The sequence below is a fragment of the Buteo buteo genome, chromosome 28 (genome assembly GCF_964188355.1).
Source record: "Buteo buteo chromosome 28, bButBut1.hap1.1, whole genome shotgun sequence".
Classification (NCBI taxonomy): Eukaryota; Metazoa; Chordata; class Aves; order Accipitriformes; family Accipitridae; genus Buteo; species Buteo buteo.
This window is the reverse complement of record NC_134198.1, coordinates 9,994,551-10,013,017: the sequence shown is the minus strand read 5'-3', so window position 1 is coordinate 10,013,017 and position 18,467 is coordinate 9,994,551. Positions and strand designations below refer to the sequence as shown.

Genomic DNA, 18,467 nt, shown 5'->3' with positions numbered 1-18,467 from the left:
AACTACAAGACATTACTTTACTAGGTCACAAGATAGATAAAGGCAAAAACGGTTTGCTGAGCTTCACATGCTCCACCAAGAGCAATCTCAGAAAGCAAGCTAGAAGCTACAAGAATTGAGCACCAGATTTCATGGAGAACAAATATCTTCAGTTCACTGTATTTGGTTTCCAAACAGTGAACTTGCAACGAAAAGTACCAAATCCCACTTAATACTAAAATCAATATTAAAAAAATGCACATTAAAATAACTTTTTTTGACAGCACATTCATATATGGAGAAAAAAAATTGGACCTGTTGGCACACTAGAGGACAAGAAAAACAGCTTTGTCCAACAGTACTAAGTTCCTCTCACTGCCACTGTACCAGTATTTCTGCTGGGTAGTGAATAGGGTGTAGCCTAAAACACACTACGCAGCACAGAGCTTGTCCCACTTAACTTGGCTGTTGCTGATGTATAAGAGGTGGTCTATTACGGTTACACATGGCCCTTATATTCAACATTAAGGCAAATTTCATTCAAAAGAAATAATCTCTCTATCTAAAGTACTACTGTGTCTTCTAAACTACACTCTAGCAAGACAATGGTGACACATTAGCAAACACAATTCTCCTTCTATAGATTTTGAGCAACATGATAGCTGCTGAGAAGAGAAGCTAGAGAATTAGTTGGTCTGGAATTTAATGGGCTTCAAATAAATGTGCATATTTGGTTTAGGTTCTGTGTTCCTGCTCAAAAGTCTTTCTTTCTCCAATTTAATTTGTCTGCAAGGTATTAAGAACTCCTGCACCTCCAGTATAGTCTTGTGAACTAGAGAACAATGTTTGATAAACAACAACAAAACCTATTACATGCACAAGTCATTGACTGTGAAAGCTTTTAACATTCTTGCTTTCTATCCTACAAAACAAAAATTCACAAAAAAACCCAGTTCTCCACTTACAGCCAGAACTACATTTAGAGATGGTTAAAATTGACTGTTACACAATCTACCTCCAAAAAATCTTGTGTTAACACAAAGAGCCTTGGTTTACCTTTAGGAATGAGATCTTATTTTAAGAACAAGGTACATATACACAATATCTGGACTATCACTGATATTACTTGTATTTCCCAGTATGTATTTTACAGTGAAATTATGCAGCATGAAACTCCAAAGGATATTCAATGAAAGCGTCTTTAGTAAAACGTAGAAACTTTAATTTACATGCAAAAACTACAACATATTCATAATAAAAAACTGGTGACTAAACAAATTAAACACAATTTGTAAAAATTATCCACGTTGTTAAATAGGTCTGTACAACCAAAGATTTACAAAGTCCCTGTGCATTTTCATTTTTTCAATGCACAACTGAGTTTAAAGGTTCTGCTCGAATATTCCCCAAGTCAAGAGCTGAATCTGTCTCTTCATCAATTTCACCAATGACAGCACTGCAATAAAAAAACAGGTTATCATTTGTTGAAATCCCCTGGTGCAAATCTGGAAAGCCACAAAATTAACTTGCTAATGAAGACTTTTTTTTTTTTTAATTGTAGAGCTTTATCCTTTGAACTTCAAATTTTGATGGCTATAAGTAGAGTCTAAAGGAAGTTTGGGGGTTTTTTGTTTGTTTGTTTTTAAAGATATAGGTTGTGCGAACCAAATACTACTGGTCTGTTTTAGGCAGTAGGTTAGCCTCTGAAACAAGAACTGGAAACCTCTTAGAAAGAGAATAGCTTATCAAGAGTAATGTCTAACTGTAGCAATTAAGTGCATACAGCATCAGATAAGCAAGACAATTTCCTTCAACACAGACTAGTAAAATGTTATTAATTTATCCAAGGGAGAATATATAGCATTTCAGCTATGCTATGTTAAGACTTACCTGGACTAAAACACTAGTAGACTCAGTAAAACTGATTTAAAGGAGAAAAGAAGGTTAAGGTAATAGAAGTCATACTAGCTCAGGATGGGAACTAACCCAGAGGGAACATAAGAACAGAGGCTAATCCTTCTGCATACCCTTCTATTCACCACTTCAGAGACTTATGAGCTAGTGGCTGATCCACAAAATGAATTAACAGCCACCAAACTATGTTATATTAATCCACCCAATAGCTTTCTGAATAGACTTCTATTTTTGGTGTTTGCTACATCCTACAACAGTGAGTTCCACAATTAAGTTTTACAGTGTGCAGTGTAATACCTTTATACATAACTTGTTGTTGGATTATCTTCCATTTTCAATAGCAGAAAAAAACTAGAGAAATTTAAATGAAGCAATTATCTTCCCATCTCCTTCTACTACTCCCGATTTCACAGCAACCAATAACCACTATAGCTGTGCTTTTTCCAAACTGAAGAACTTGCCTATTCAGCCTTTCCTTGACGGAACACATTTCATACCTCTAGTTACTCTCACTTGCGCTCTTCATGCATTTTCATACTGGACCCCTCTAAAGATAGTGGCATACCAGGTGTTTTAGCGATGACATGACAATATCTCCTGGTTTAGTTTTCTTCCTAATAATCCCCAATTCCTAATAATCCCCAATATTCTTTCTTCCCAGTGAATCTGTATTTAAAAAAAAAAATAGCCGGAGACCAGGGTGAGACTGAGCTTAAGAGTAAGACATCCCAATACAGGTGTCTAGGTTCCCATGACAGTCAGTGGAAACTAAAGAGAAATTTAACTTGCCTTAAAACAGAAATCTGGTCAGCTGAGGAGCTTTCTTAGTTCCATCACTGCCTAGATCTTCACTTTGTTGGGAGCTTAGACAACAAAAATGTAAACTGCTTATGCCAATTTAACATTCAAAGCATTGACCAGCATGGAACCTCATTTCAGATTTGGGTCCCTCCAGAATTCTTGCATGAAAATAACTTGATCCTGGATGCTCATTACTATTCTGTTTATTAGCTTTTTCCAAAGTGACACTTCAATTTAAAACATTTCCTTAGATTAAAAACTGTCTATGATATCAAAGCATAATTTTTTTCTTTGGTTCACATCAAGAAATACAGCTTACTTCAGAGATCTCATTCTCCTAGATGTAAAAGGAACAAAAAATACCTGCCACTCCTGATGTCTCTTTCATAGGCTTCCTGCTTCTCATGCAGCAAAACACACACACACGTATTTAAGAGGTTTGCGGTTTTTAAGCAGCTTTTCTTCACAGTTTTCGTTAGAGTTTTACACATAACTTTCTAGTATTACTATTTTTTTGTTGTTTTCCCGATTCATCACACACTTCTAAAACAGAAGTTGTCTTTTTCCTTCTAACAACCTTTAATTGCTGTTGAACCATACTGAGTTTTTCTGATTGATGCTGCATATTCAACTGCATGCTTCTAGTGATGCACACTGAAATGCCTGGAAGCACTTTATCCCATGACTGTTTCTTTTATTTTATTTTTCAATAGCTTCTCTACTTTCTGAGAATCCCCTATTTTGAAGTTACTGTTACTTAGCTGTTGTTTCTTCTTTCTTCTTCCTACAATGATGCTGAATTTCTGTATGATGAGAGTTGCATGAATGCAGGATTATTTCTTCTAATCAGTATGTTTCTGAGTTTAAGGTTACAAGAAAATATAATAGTTAAACTGAGTATATTTGAGTAATGTGGCAGGCTGGTACAGTGAAAAAGTGAAAGTATTATTTGGCTTTTAATACACATTTGTACTATTTGAATGAAAAGTTACTGGTACAGTAGGATACTTAGCCCTATCTTTGTACAGTTGTCAGTATCTTTATTTTTGCTTAAAAGCTTAAGTCAAAAGCAATGAAAGCCTTCCAAAACGATCCGCTTTCTTGATGACATTAGATAAACACACCTAGATATAAATCTAGGTCTTGACATTTTTTTGTACAGCAATATTCATTAGAATTAGAAGATGAAAATTCTTATCCAGGTTCACACATTGGTCCCCGCAACATGCTCTTTTTCTGGTTGCGTTAAAAAATTCTCATTTTTTGCCATCAGTTTCAGAATGCTGCTGCAGAAGTCATCTTCCTAGCAGGCCCACTTACCAGGCCTTCCTTCCAATTCTCTTGTACCAAACAGATGGGACGGTTACATCAGCTACTTTTCTCTGCATTTAATGAGCTTTTACTCTCATTTTTTCAGGGCATTTTACAGCAAATATCAACTCATGGGTTTGACCTGTCACTACATGGGCTTCAACAGTTTTTACACTGTCAAGCCAGAACCTTCATGCATTTTCCAGATTATAAAGTGTTCGCTGTGAACACCTGATCTAAAAAAATCCTGTTAAAAGTCAACTTTGTATACCAGATTGCTGACTTTTTGTACACAAGTTCTATCTCATCTTTTGTTCATTCTTCCCTGTTCCTCCATCAACGGATCCTGCCTTTCACAGGCTGGAATAAAGAACATCTACACAATGCCTAGACTCAAGAAAGGAAAATGTTGAGTTTTATACTGACCTCTCCTAGATTGCTATTTGTACATGAGCTGGTTAATTTACAGCACTGTAAATCTAGACTAACAATATCTTAACACTACAATGCAATCACTTCCATAACAGAAGCACAGATATTTGCTATTTAATGTGCCTCCACTTTGACAGTACTATCAGTGCTACCCACAAGTACAAAGATGCAAGATGTCTGGGGCTATCAAGATGTATACAGATACATTATCTATGTATACACACACACTAAATTTTTATTTGGTTTAACCAAGAATATGCTATACTTACACATTATCACCTCTTACAATGTATAATCCCAGCACTACTTGCTCAACTCCTTGTGAAGAACTGAACACTCGTTCATGGCTTTCATCCAAAATCAAGTTAATGGTCTGATCAAAACCTTTGAGGGTTCCCTGAAAAACACATAAAAATAAAGCACTCCAATCACCTTTTAAATTTATCATCCTTGCTCTCAAGGGTATCTTAAACAAGGTGGCAATACTAAGGTACTAGAGAAGAGACGCTCTATTTAGGTTTTATTGTTAGGCTTAAACACAAACAGCTGGAGAATGAAACTTTAAAAGCAATAATCAATTTAAGTAGCAGCATCTATATTTACTACTGAGTGTTCATGCTAAAAGCTACAGTAACCTTTAGCACTAAAAGTAGTAAAGTTTCCCTTTTACCAATGATGGCCCCCCAGACAACTGAGTTTACTATTTCTACACTATTTTAGTCTTCCTTGTATTTCCAGAAATCAAAGAAATAGTTAATTAAACCAAAGAACAGAAAAACTAGATTTTTTTATTTTTTTTTTATTGTGGTTAACAATATTGAAGCCATTCTTAACATGCAGTTTTAAATGGTATCTCTTTGAAGGAAATTAGCCTGGTTCCACAAAATTACTCCCCCCCGCAAAGAACAATTTCTGTGCCACTTCAATACGCATTTGGAAAAATGAAAACATAAATGATTTGTGTAATTTATCATCAGTAATTGATTAGGAAATTTAAACTCATGTAAAATACCATCATTCAAAGAGTAGTAATATCCATTTATATCATCTAACCATGTAACAATGAGTCATATATACCAATTTCATTCAAATCTTTTTGGTAGAAAGTATCTTTTATCACACCACAAAGTTTACCAGACTGACTCCAACCAGACAGAAGATTTGGTGAAGCTAGGATTTTTCTGCTAAAAGTACTGTTTTCTCTTTCCAGAGGCCGCACAAAACTAAGTACAGACAGAAAGATATAATCCTCATGCAATGATCATACTATTAAGTTAAACTCAAAACACAAACGAATAAAAGTTGGGGGGGGGGGGCAGGATACAAGAAAAAAGATAACACAGAAGTAATAAAACTAAAACATCATACAGTCTAATATATAATAGTTTGCCAATACTCAGCTTTTTAGGCTTAAAGAGAATCCCACAATTTTTCAGCGCAATAGTCAGCTGATGTTTTTCTATAACCGTAAGGAAGAAATGGTTTTAGCATGAAAGTTGAAGAGCTTCCTGAACAAAGAGGACATTTTAGATGGAAACCACATTACTGAACAGAAGAAGAAATGCGTTTTCTTGTACATTCCTATAGAAAAGGCCATTTGACAAAAAGTCAAATCATTTGCACACACAAGTTTATCAATGGACAAAGCTGACAGGCAAGAACCAGTAAGCGTTTAAATCATACAGTATAAAATAACAGCCATAAAGCTTTAAAAAAAAGTTTGTAAAGGTGTGAACATATAAGTGATAATATCCCAGCATAATTTCTTTATTGCTGTGATGGAAAGTCTTTATGGGGGAAAATAAAATGTTAAAAAAATACAAGTCTTACCACAATCATTCTTCCATCAGAAGTAATTACTGCAACAGTACCTGATAGTTCATTTAGGAAATGTTTAGAGATATCTGAAATAGAAACATTAGCATTTTCTGAAACATTGATATGTAATATAAGCTTTAAGAGCTATTAAAAGCCAGAAAAGATTATCAGCATTTCTTAAAAAAAACAAAAAACAAAAAACCAGCATGGTTGATAGTAACATTTGACAGCATAGTATTTTTTATGACAAACTGTTTTAAAGTTTCACTTTACCCAACCACAGAGAATCATACACAAACATGAATACCATTAAAAGCAGACTAAAGATTTGAGTGTGCTTCTCTTCCCATTACTAACTGCACTACTTCAAAACTAAAAGAACATGAACAGTTTGATAAACACTTCAAGCTAAGTCCTTAAAAAACAGCTCAGCAATGGGGATCCCGAGTCTGGCATTCTACATCCCCTCACTTGGAAAGTCTGACTAGTCAGATTTGATGACCACATCCTAAATGACTTCGGGTTAGTACCTGACTGTGAATAAAATTGAAAATGCCCATAGCTTATCAGGAGTACAAAAAACTAGCAAGAAAAGGGTTCCAAGAACACTAACTCACAGCTTTCGAGCAAATGATACAAAGCTATTAACTAAACACGTTAAGAGCCCTTTAAGGGGCCAGGCCCATTGTGAATCTCGTTCCTCATCACAGATCGAGCAAGGATCAGGGCTGCAGCACTGAAGGCTATACCGGACGCTACTCTCTGGGTCTCCGGTAACCTCTGTTCTACCTGCCAAGCCAGCCTCACGTAAAGGGAAACCGACATAGCCAGCCAGGAAGGACCCAAGCAACGCAGCCGCCCGCGGCAGCGGGGTGCAGGAGGCCGGAGGCCCCGGCCGCTTTGCTTTTCACAGGCCCTTCAGCAGCCTGCCTAGGGCTCGGCACCTCCTCGCAGCTCACACCTTGCCGGGCCCGGAGGCACCCGATGCCCGCAGCAGCTCTGGCACCCAACCCCGCGCCGCGCTGCAGCCACCAAGCCCCCGCAGCCGGGTGCCGCACCGAGCCTCTGGGCCCCCCGCACCCGGCCTCCCCTCACGGCCGCGGGCGCGAAGGAGAGGGAAGACCCGTCCCCGTTCCCGCCGCCCCTAGGGCTTGCCCGGGACGTTTCCGCCCGCCGGAAGGATACGGTTGATGTAATTCTCCAAAGCAGAGGTCATGGCGACGGCTCCCGCGCTTCCCCTCACACCGGCGCCGGCAACAACCTCCCGCGAGACTTCCGGCGCGCAGGCGCACAACCCCGGCGAGAGGCGGCGCGAAAAAGGCCCCGCCCTCCCCCTCGGGTGCGCATGCGCGGAGCGGCAGGAGGCAGCAAGGACGTGGGAGTGGGCTGTACCAAGTAGCGGTGGCTGAAGGGCCGCGCGGGGGGAGTCACAGTGCCCCTTCGGCGGCACATGGTTCCATCCGCAGGGACGCCTGGTGGGTGGGCGGGGGCAGGAGGCGCAGGCGCAGTGTGGCGGCCGCCATCGCTGCGCGGGGGAGCGTTCGGCGGGGGGTGTGAGGGCTGTTTCTACGCGGAGCCTTCAGGGCCTCGCCGCCTGGCTGTAGCGCTTTTCTTGCCAACAGGGGAGCCACCTATCCCTCCCTTGGTTCCCTGCCGGCTGCCGGTGTGAGGTGGGCGGGAAGGAGGCCTGGCTGGCTCGGAGAGCCTCGCAGCAGGGCTGTGGGATGGGTGCCCAGGGCCGGCATTGCAGTGCTGTTTGCTGAAGTCCCGTGCAGAGGTGCTTTCTGGCTGGGTGTGGGGAAGACGAGGCTTGGGAAGGTGATTTTCTTGTGCCCAGATTCTGTGCTCTAGTGGGCATGGCACCAGGCTACCTGCGTGGGCCCAGGCTGCGGTCTGCAAGTGGAGAGCTGTGCCAGTGCTTTAAAGAGAAATGCAGTGGTCAGGCTCCAGTCCAAGCAAAACAGCATCTTTTTAAAAAGATGCACAGTGCCCAGAAAGTGGTGATTCTTATGCAGAAGTTTGGATTCTATGCTTGCAGGAATCTCCTTTCGCCATAATCTGTAAACGTGGGAATGGCAAATAAGGATGTCCCAAAGGGCTCGTGCTTTTCCATTTTTGTTTAACTTCACGTGTCATTAGCATTCTTCCCTTTCCCTTCTGGTGGTCCGTTATTTCTTCTGATGCATCCCCAATTATTACTGCTTTCCATACTTTCTGGTCAGTCTACATGATGCACACAGTGTTTCCTCAGTCTCCTTAGAGTCCTCTGAGATGGAGGAGTGTATGAAGTCTGGTTTCAGTGGTGGCACTGGCCAACAGTCTTCAGGAATGTAGGAATCCACACTGGTATCTCACACAAGAAATACCTCAGAGAAATTAAGTTCAGACATTCAGTAATAGAACAAAGTTAAGCTACAAAAACAGTCCTTGCACTTCAGCCATCTTTGCCTGTGGGATATAATGTAGTCTTTGTTAGTATGCAAGAGGCTTTCAGAAACATACTGTAATATGTTGTACATAGAGACATCCTCTGCACCGCAATGTATTCGACGTCATGAATGCATCCCTTTAACGGTATTTAATAATACAGCAGTCTGTTGGTGATACCTAAAGTCTTAGCACAGGTATGACCTCTTGTAACAGTCTATCTACCTATCAAGCTTCTCAAAGCCTGAGGTCAATGCTGTTGTTTCAGCACCACTGCTCAAATAGTCTTCATAGAGTCACATTAAAGTTTTCTTCCACCTGCTTTTTTGACAGTATTGGCTATTCATTGAACTGAGTGCCAGTCTTTCCAGATGTTACACTGTGTGGGAAATATTCTTCCAAAGTATAAAAACAAACAGTGGGCCATTTCCAGTCCAGCATATTGTGAAATGAAATGTTACATAAATTCTGAGTTAAAAAAATATTTATTGTAAGTTCATGACATTCAGTAGACAGAGAATTAGCTTGGGACTTAGAATATGGAATTCCCCTTTTTGTCAGTTTTTGGATGACACTGAGAAAATTTAGTATCTGTAAAGTTTTCCAATCTGCCAGTGAAGACAGTGATTGTGATGGGCTTCATAAAATGGTCTAAAATAACATTAGATCTGTGTATAATCAGGAGGTTAGATTTGCTGAAGCACTGAGCAGACGCATTCACAGGAGAAAGCTCTCAAACAATACTTTGAAAAAAATGGGAGGAAATTAACTTCCAGAATTTTTATTTTCCAGGGCTTTCACCTGTAAACTTCATAAATGTTATAAATCAATATACTGAAATACTGAGAATACATTTTTTTAATAACTGGAAGGTACAATCAGGTGTTTAAGACAAACTGAAAATTCAAAGTTGTCTATTCCCAGTTTTGTAGAAGAAACACTGAATAACTCGACACAGATGAGGTACCAGCCTTTGTTCTCTTTAACTGATGGAATCCTATAAAAAGAAGTCTCAGATCATGTAGCAAAAGATGCAGACACAAATGAAGCCAAACTGATGTTTCTTAAAACATCTCAGTTCTGCATTCTCTGACTTCCATGTGTCTGCCTTTCAACTGTAAAAATACTTTGCAGTCTTTATTTTACTATATAGAAGCTACTTCGAGTTTAGATCGTCCCTGTCAGTACTAGTCCAACTTTCTTTTATTTCAATAAAGACTCCAGGGACAAATTGGCAAGAGGTGCAAACTGGAACTTGGTGTCTAGCCCATGGTTTAATTCCTGCAGGGAATACTGTTTTGGGACAGCAGAATGCTATTGTTTCATCCCTTCCTAGTGTTCCAGTTGTTTCTCGTTGTAGCCATCACAACTACAGAGAAAGCAAAATTAACTTTTTCAAGGCAAATTAGCAAGAAAAAATGGATAGACATTTCCTGGCACCTCTGAAGGTAACTATGCCAAAGTAGTCTCTGAGGACTCAGGCTCAGCCTTTTTCAAAAACATAAAAAGAGGTGTCGGAGCTCATAAAATACTTTTGGAACTGGGCATTACATAATGCCCATCCTCTTAAGCTCTTATTATAAAAAGCTTAACAACTGCCACTAACCCTTATACCAGGATTGGAAGTAATTGTATATTCCATGTAAGAGGCTGAAGATTTTTTTGTGTGTGTGGTTTGACATTTCCTTTTCATACTCTTCCTTCTCCCTATAAAGACAGACATTTTCAAAGGCCAAGAATATGAGATTATTAGGATACAAGGATGTAGGATAAAATCTTAAAATACTTGCACTGTGACATTACCTCGATATTTGATCCCCTGAGAATCTCTGATCTATCTGTTTAACAGTGTCCCTGAAAAGCAGAGAAGGACTTTTTTCTTGTTTTATGAAGGAGGACTAAAACCCAAAGAGTAAGGCTTAGGTCTGGGCTCCTGAAGTCACGTGCCCAGGCTTTGCCAAACTAGGTGCTTGACAGCAGTTAGCACTCACAGTGTAAAAGAGCTCTGAAAAGAGAATTCCTGGCTTCATTTATTTAGGCTGTCTTTTCCTGAAGGCAAGCAGCTGTGCCCTTCTCACAGTCCTAACTGAGGTTCAGCCTTCTGTTTGAAGCCACCACTACTATTATTCTCCTCTTATGAAATAAACTTCCATATAGGAAATGGAAAACTCTAATTTAATCCCTGCATCTTTTAGGGAGAAAAAAAAGAAAAAAAAAAAAAAAGCCTGCCTCTCCCCCTTGGTAGCAAGGTTTGGTAGACTAAGTTACAACCTGGGGCTGTAATTTGCCCTTTTGTTGAAGCTGTGCCACATGCAGAGAAAACGGATTCATTAGGCTAGAGTCTAAAACTGTGGTTAAATTACTTGTCCAGCAGAGGGAGATCTTAGCTTCTGGTTGCTATAATAAGGTCTCTTTCAGTACAGAAATCCAGTGGCATTTTAGATGAAATGAATAAACAGCCTTGAGCATCGGTTCTCTGTAGCTGGTCAAGATCACCTGAGACCTAACTTTAGATGTAGAAATTCAATGTCTTATGTCTGAGTATGTCACCCTGGTCTTCTTTACAGAGCAAATTAATTAGTTTTCTACTATGGGACGAGATGCGTTTCCCACTAAAGATGTCCATGTTTCTTCAATACTTATGAAGTGAGCCTAGGGTGACTAACTCAGACACAGACATTTCACAGGTTCACACATTAGGCCAGACAAATTTTATTCCTGGTGAGCATAGTTGCCAATATAACATTGGTTTTAGGATCAGAAACCTGCAGCTAGGTAGGGACCATTTGCCTGTTTCTTTCCTTCAGTTGCTGCAGAGCTGCCCTTGAGGACACACTAAATAGTTGAATATGAGCATACACTAAATAGCTGAATATAAGCCTAATGCCCATTAAGCTCTCAGTTAACCCCACCTTTGTAAAAAGGCTTTCCCTTTCTCTTACATTTTCTAGATATAGCTTACTTGCTAATTAGATATACTCCTGTAATTAAAATCAGTTTATTTCTGCAATTGATTCTCCATACATTAAGGTTGCTATGGCAAGTGGTTGCTGTATGTTATGCTTTCTGCAGAATATATAACCAACTAATCATGCCCTGGAGTGTCTCTGCACACTTTCCTGCTTCTTTATAGTCTGCCAGGGCAGGAAGGAAACCCTGCAATGGTAGTTGTAGGGTGTATGTGCAAGCAGTTATTGTGCGTAAACTTGTTATCTAGCCTAGGGCTGGTGGAATGGATGAGTGAGTGTTCTGTTGCTGTTGTCACTGTATATTGCATATCAGTTTTACGTCTCCCAAAACACTTGGTTATTAAGAAGTAGCCAGGTTTTACAGACCCAGCCATTCTGAAAGGTGAAATGGCTTTGTGGAGTTCTTGCGGGAGGAGAGGCCTGACCAGTACTGCTATGTCGTGCCCTGTCACTGGCAGATCAGATGGAGAAAGGTGCAAAACCTAATCCTCAGGCTTCCTTAAAAGCTGAAACTAATATAATCACCTGGCTTTTGGAATAGGAGCTTTAAGAAATTTCTTGTAACAAACCCCCCTGAAATTGGTAACATCTGTCAGCCCGCTCAACAAGAATTGCATCTCCTGGTTGCTGCTCAAGAAAAAGTAGCAGCTGAGGTAGGGAGTAATGGAGTGCTACATACTGAAGAATAAGAATCAGTACATGCTCCAGAAGAGAACTAAGCACCCCCAAATCCCATACATTTCATTTACTTAACCCTTCTAACAGCCCTTCTCATACTTTCTGGGACTCAAAGATTTAAATCTCTCTCTGATTTTCACCTATATTCCCCGAATGTTACTCTATAAAAAGAGCGTAGCCCTTCAGCTCGTCTTTAGTTTATACACGCCCAAGTTGGCTAAACGTGCTTGGTTTCTCTTTATGTGTTCAGGAAAAACAGAAACATCCCTTCACCTCTGCTTTATTCCTTTGAGTCTGTAGAGACTCTAGGGTCCATTATCAACAATGCAAGGACACAGATTTTATCTGGTAGCTGGAGAAAATTAGAAGGATCTTGCTCACCTCATGCATGACTAGCTGCAGTCTAAGTTGAGATGTGTTTCATGTATATTATATCAAATGACAGGGGTTTGCAATGAAACAACTGGAAAATATTATAAAAGGTTAACAGTCTGAAAATTGCTAGTAGACTCTGAATATAAGTTACAATGCATTAGAAACAAATCTGTAGCATAAGTAGTCCCAAAGTGCTTCTTATTTATCTTTAGAAACTCGGTGTTAACAAACACCTGATCTGAATTTTGTGTGTTATGATAGCAACTGCTGCTATCATGGGAAACATTACAAAAAACCTAATTTTACTCAAAGAGCTCCTTTATATGAGAAAGTGTGTATTTTTTCCAGCAATTTTTGCTAAAATATGCAAAATAAGATAGCAATCTTAATGACTACATCCCTATTTAATGTGTTAGCATAAAAAATAACTTTGCATGTTTCCGTTTGCAGAAAAACAAACTGTTTTCCATTTTCCTCTTTTTTTTTTCCCCAGAAGAAACTGAAAACAGCTGTAGAAGTTCAGTACCATTATCCTTTTAGATAGAAATTTTAGGGGGTGTTATGAACTATTGGTAGGAAAAATGCCATTGCTAATGGGTCGTGTACCTACACCTACAGGATTACAAAGCAAATGGATTCTTGTTTTCAGCTGCTCTAAGCAGAGTATTAAGACAATTCTGTTGTACATAAAATGAATAATAAGCTTCAAGTAACTGACATTTACTAGCACGTCAGCTTCATCATTTTTTACAATCATAGCTGAAATCGCATTTGCTAAATTGCTTTCATGAAGCAGGATTTTCGTTCTGATAGATTCCCTACTTCTCAAAGTATAATTCATCTTCCTGTAAAAGCACTGATGCTAATCTTTAGCCTGTGTTAAGATGCCTAGATATTCCAGTTTTAAATATAAGGTCCTTTATCTTAATACTCTGCAGGGATGCCCATTTGACCCCATTCCACTTCTTGTTTCATTTGCTCTGCAGCGCATGATCACCGTGTGAAGGGAATAGCACATGGTCAAAGGGCTCTGTTCAGAGGTGACTTACACACTGCCTGCTGCCAGATATAATGTAGATTGCGCTAAAAAAAATCAATATAATTCTGCTTTGTAACTTATATGGCACCATTATTTTGTGAAGTAAGTTACTCATTGTAGCAGAGAGCAATCTTTTTGCACCAGGACCTTTAAACAAATTACGGAAGCAGAGAAAGAATATACTGTGGATTTGGTCCTGCCCAGAAAAGGTGCCAAAATCCTTCATGTTAGAAACATATAAATGAAAAATAATCAACAGGAGAGGAAGATAAATAGGAGAACCCGCCTTTCCTTTGACAGGCACTGACCTGTGTTTTGTCTAATAAAAGGCATAAGACCATAGGGCAGGGAGGAGGCCATTTTTTTTATCAGTAGGCTATGTTGTGAAAGGCAAAACTTGAAGCACGAGCAAACAGAATTGCACCAACAGCAATGAAGGGAGGTAGCACATGAGGATGGCAGCTGCTATGCTTTCTTCACAGCCTTGAAGAGGGCTGTGTGTTTTGTCATTATTTCTAGCCTAGGATTTTGCAAGCTACTGCTCCAACTGGGTATTTTCTCTTACAGCCCCCAGAATCTCCTTGGTAATCGCAACTGGCGTCCTTGTTCACTGCCGGAGTACGTGCTAGCTCTTTCACTTGGTACTTGCAGGTACTCTCTTCACATCCTCTGGTCAGCGTTTCTGCCGGCACTTGAGATTCCTTCTAGTGATGAGCCTTTTCAGCTGTTAGTGTTCAGATACTGAAGTCAGTTAACTTATGGGGAGAAGAAATAGCTTCCCGGAGCTTGCTTGTCCCAGCTGTGGTAGCTCATAATTCACTCAGGCAGGCAGCTGGCACCAATGCTGTGTTCAGTGTTGAGGCTTTGGTGTGATGAAGATAACTGTATGTGCCGCACCCTGGAAACTGGGCTGCAGCCAGCACAGCGGTATCTGGAGGGGAACGAGGGATCGCAATTATAGAGATTAATAGGGGTAAGAATGACTGGCAATAGAAGAAAGCCTTTCTGTTGACTTACTGTTTGCACTGTTGGTCTAAACTGGGGAACACCTTCGTAAACAAAAAACCGCAGGGCTTTGGGTCATGACAAGATACAGTCCTTGTTTGAAGAGGTATCCCTGTAGGTAAAGCTTTTTGTTTGAGGCAAATCTACTTCACAGCAAGAAGTTGCACTGTGCTCAGATTTTTATATTTTTTTTTTTAATCTCAGACAAAATCTGTTCTCCTTGGATTAACGTGTCCAAGGCCTAGTTGCCATCCTGGAGTGATGAATGGCAGAGATAAACTCATGCCCTGAAATTTCTGGGCTATTTGGGTGGGTACATCTAATGCCTGAAAGTACAAGTTAGTTTTGCAACTCTATAGTGCTCTAGTAGCTGGGAGGGAAATGATAAAAGGCCTTGAGAAATGTCCTTCTATTATTGGAGTGCATGCTTATCTGGCCATGTGTAGAAGGGTTACCATCACCCCACAGTATCTCACAGAGAAGAGCAGTGTCTCGGAGAGCACAGTGCTAACCATTAGTAACTGTTGCCTTTTCATTATCAACCACTGTGCTATTGCGTTATTGATTAATGCTGTTGAAAGCCATTCCTGCTGGTCCCTTATGTTCTTACTGAAAAGTACTCAACATATCAGCCACATCTAATTGAATAGCAAAAGGAATGAGTGAAATGTCATTCATAAGCACTCCCTCCCTCTATAGTCATTGGCAAAAGTATGTATGTCACTGAATATTGAAACCATCCTGAAGGCATCAAATTTCTATATATAATGCTATTTTTTTTATATTTTACTCAACTGTGCTAGAAATGCTGCTGCTACTAATGTTTTGGAGATTCACATGCTTCACTTATTGTAGGGACTAAAAGTATTCTGTACATCTTAGTTAAGCATTACCATCTCAGCATTAGCATCTCAGAATGATTGGTAAATATTATTCTAATTATTTACTAAATCTGTACGTTGAATTGCATACAGATTCAGTGAAATAGCAGAATTTCTTTTGAAGACAGTGGTGGAACTGTAAATAAAACTTAGCTAATTTTTAAATATTGGCATTACAATGACACCAGAAGGCATCAGTCAATATTAGGGCCTTATTATGCTAAACTCTCTACATAAGCATGTGAAGAGAGACAAAAAGTCTTGGCTACAAGGAATTTGTACAGTGAATAGCCAAGAGAAAGTGCAAAAGGAAGGAGGTATTAATGTCTCCATTTAATGCCCTTAATAACATACTTTAACTTTTGGTCAGCCCTGAAGTGGTCAGGCAGTTGACTAGATGATCACTGTAGGTCCCTTCCCACTGAAAACATTCTATTTTACAGACAGAATGCAAAGTGATTTGCCTAAGGCTACTGTATGCCACCAGTAGAAAGCAAATTCGGATTTCTGAACTATATTCTAGGCAATTTCTCATAGTTTATTTTACAACACCTTTTTGGACCCTGAGGAAGGTTCCTCTGCTTCCCCCTCAGCATGTAATTTTATATATAGCATGTATGAGCATTCCCCATCTTGCCCCATCTCTTCCCCTTTTCCAGAGACTCCAGTACTTTGCTAACCACCTTCATTCTCTTTCAGCCTCAGGAGAAGTTCCAGAGTGGGATATGGACTGCAGTACGCCACATGTGAGGTAAAGCTCTATTATCATCTGCCTCACCTGCTTGTCTGTCTTTTTTTTTTTTTTTTTTTAATGAGAAAATAGAGAATTAAATGCATCTAAAAGAAGATCATTAGGATGGAAATAATATTCATTGCCATTCCTGAGGTCGCTGACATGACATATTAGGATGTTTATAAAATGGTCTGTCTTCTTTTATGTCAGATAAGTGATGAGGCAGGTGCGTCTCCTAGGCAAAACAGGCCCCTGCAAATTGAAGCACAATATCAAGATAAGGCTGTCATTGTGCAAGTCTCTGCTGCCCCGAAGCTAATGTGCACAATCTGTTTTCGCAAGTGCTTTCATATTTTTGTTCTTTATTATGAACATATACAGCACATAAGTGTTTTTAGTATTGGCTGACTCTGGTATTTTGTAGTCACGATTGTGGTATTTAAACAGGAGGTGATCTGTTCTGCACATGGAAAAGGAGCTGTGTTATAGAGGAAATAATTAAAAAAAGTGTTGCTATTTTTTGGCAAGAGGGTGTTATGATTATTTTTCAAAGAATATACCCAGTGTTCATTATGTTCATGTACAAACCCATGGTGATTTGAATCTGATTTCTAGTCTGTACCTAGGGAGCATTATCATTGTGTTAGAAATGCAAGTATGGTATTAAATTGAAAAGCTCTTACATATATATAGTCTTGTCTATTTCTTTTTTAGCTGCTGTATAACATTGCTTCCCAATTTCAGCCTAAGAGCTGTGCTTACTTAGATGAAATGAGCGATGTCACTTGAATAGCAACTATTGTAAATAATGGAGATCTTTTTATAAAACTTCATCGTATTGTTAATATCCAAAATGCATTTGGTATGATAAAGCAGCACATTGCCCTTGGTTAAGAAAATTCCTTTCAAAGAGTTTGCCTGGCAATGATTTTTAAAACGCATTTCAAGACTTTCTGAAAATCTTGAAATACAAGCATGACATGATTGTATTATGAAAATGTGCTTGGTGAGGGATACATAATTATCTTCAGTTTCCAGATGAAGCAGAGCTGGTAACTTATCTCCAGTCACTGCTAACAAATTTGTTTAGACACTTACTGAATGCAGGCTTTTTTTTTTTTTCTGCTGCACCACTCTTTTATAGAGAGTTATTTTTACAGGAGGCATTGTGTCCAGGATATACATATCTAGCTGAAAGTTGTCTCAAGGTAGGAAAAACTCCTCAAACAAGCATCCCTCACATCTCAGGGATACAATCTTTCCAGGAAAATGCTCAGCTTTAGAAACTGTACGTCATGGCAGCATGTGTGTATATATTGGAACACACAATGCCAAGCATAATGCCAGGTTTTCTGAAGCAGGTCTGGATTTTACTTTAAAGCATTGTTGTGCTGCACTGGTGATTAATCAGTAATGTTCCAACTGAACTAAGCCTCAGTTCAGAAGGGTACAGTTGCTGCTCCAGGTTTAGACATTGTCCAGCAAGGGGCCTCTATGCAGTGTGAGGATTCCAAAGGCAAATATTTGAACATAGAAATAAAAAGAGCGTGGAGGAAGCTGGCAATAAGATTATGCCAGCTAATGCTCTTATAAATAGATTTTGAACAATGCTAGTGCATTGGATTTAGGGGATGGGTGGGTTACAACCCCAGTGTATTGTTTCATATTGGGTATTTTTTTCTCATGCAGGTCTTTACCTTTTTTCCCTCCACTTGGTTACCAAGGAATGTAAAGCAAGCTATCACTGTGTGTCAGATGCAAGCAAGGTCTAAGAGCTCTAGAGCAGCTGAGAACATGGATACAGCATCTTAAGTGTCAAGATGACACTATACTGGCAGAGGAGTCTGTAAGGGGCAGAGGCTTCCATTTCCTGCTGAGTTTTGTCAGGATCCAGGTCTGCTGTGTTATACAGAGAGAAAGTGTTGTCTGCAAGATGGGAGTGTGTCTCTGTAGCACGTCGCAGACTGAGGGGAGACACTGCCTGGGAGTACAGGACACTTTATGGGTTGCAGGGGAACAGCATTTTGGAATTGTGCAAACCTTATCATAGGATGTTTAGGGGAGGAACCGCAGCAGAGAAAGGGAGGGATAGAGGTGGTCTGGGG

At 39.7% G+C, this 18,467-nt stretch overlaps 1 protein-coding gene across 1 annotated transcript; it reads right to left on the bottom strand.

Moving 5' to 3' along the window:
- Positions 1–1,151: 1,151 nt before the first annotated feature.
- On the bottom strand, positions 1,152–7,585 carry LSM8 (LSM8 homolog, U6 small nuclear RNA associated). Its single transcript, XM_075059220.1, has 4 exons — positions 7,441–7,585; positions 6,268–6,308; positions 4,707–4,834; positions 1,152–1,435 (listed from the first exon to the last, which is right to left on the bottom strand). The coding sequence occupies exons 1-4, from the start codon at positions 7,469–7,471 to the stop codon at positions 1,345–1,347; spliced, it is 291 nt and encodes a 96-aa protein (XP_074915321.1). The 5' UTR covers positions 7,472–7,585; the 3' UTR covers positions 1,152–1,344.
- Between the last annotated feature and the right edge of the window lie 10,882 nt (positions 7,586–18,467).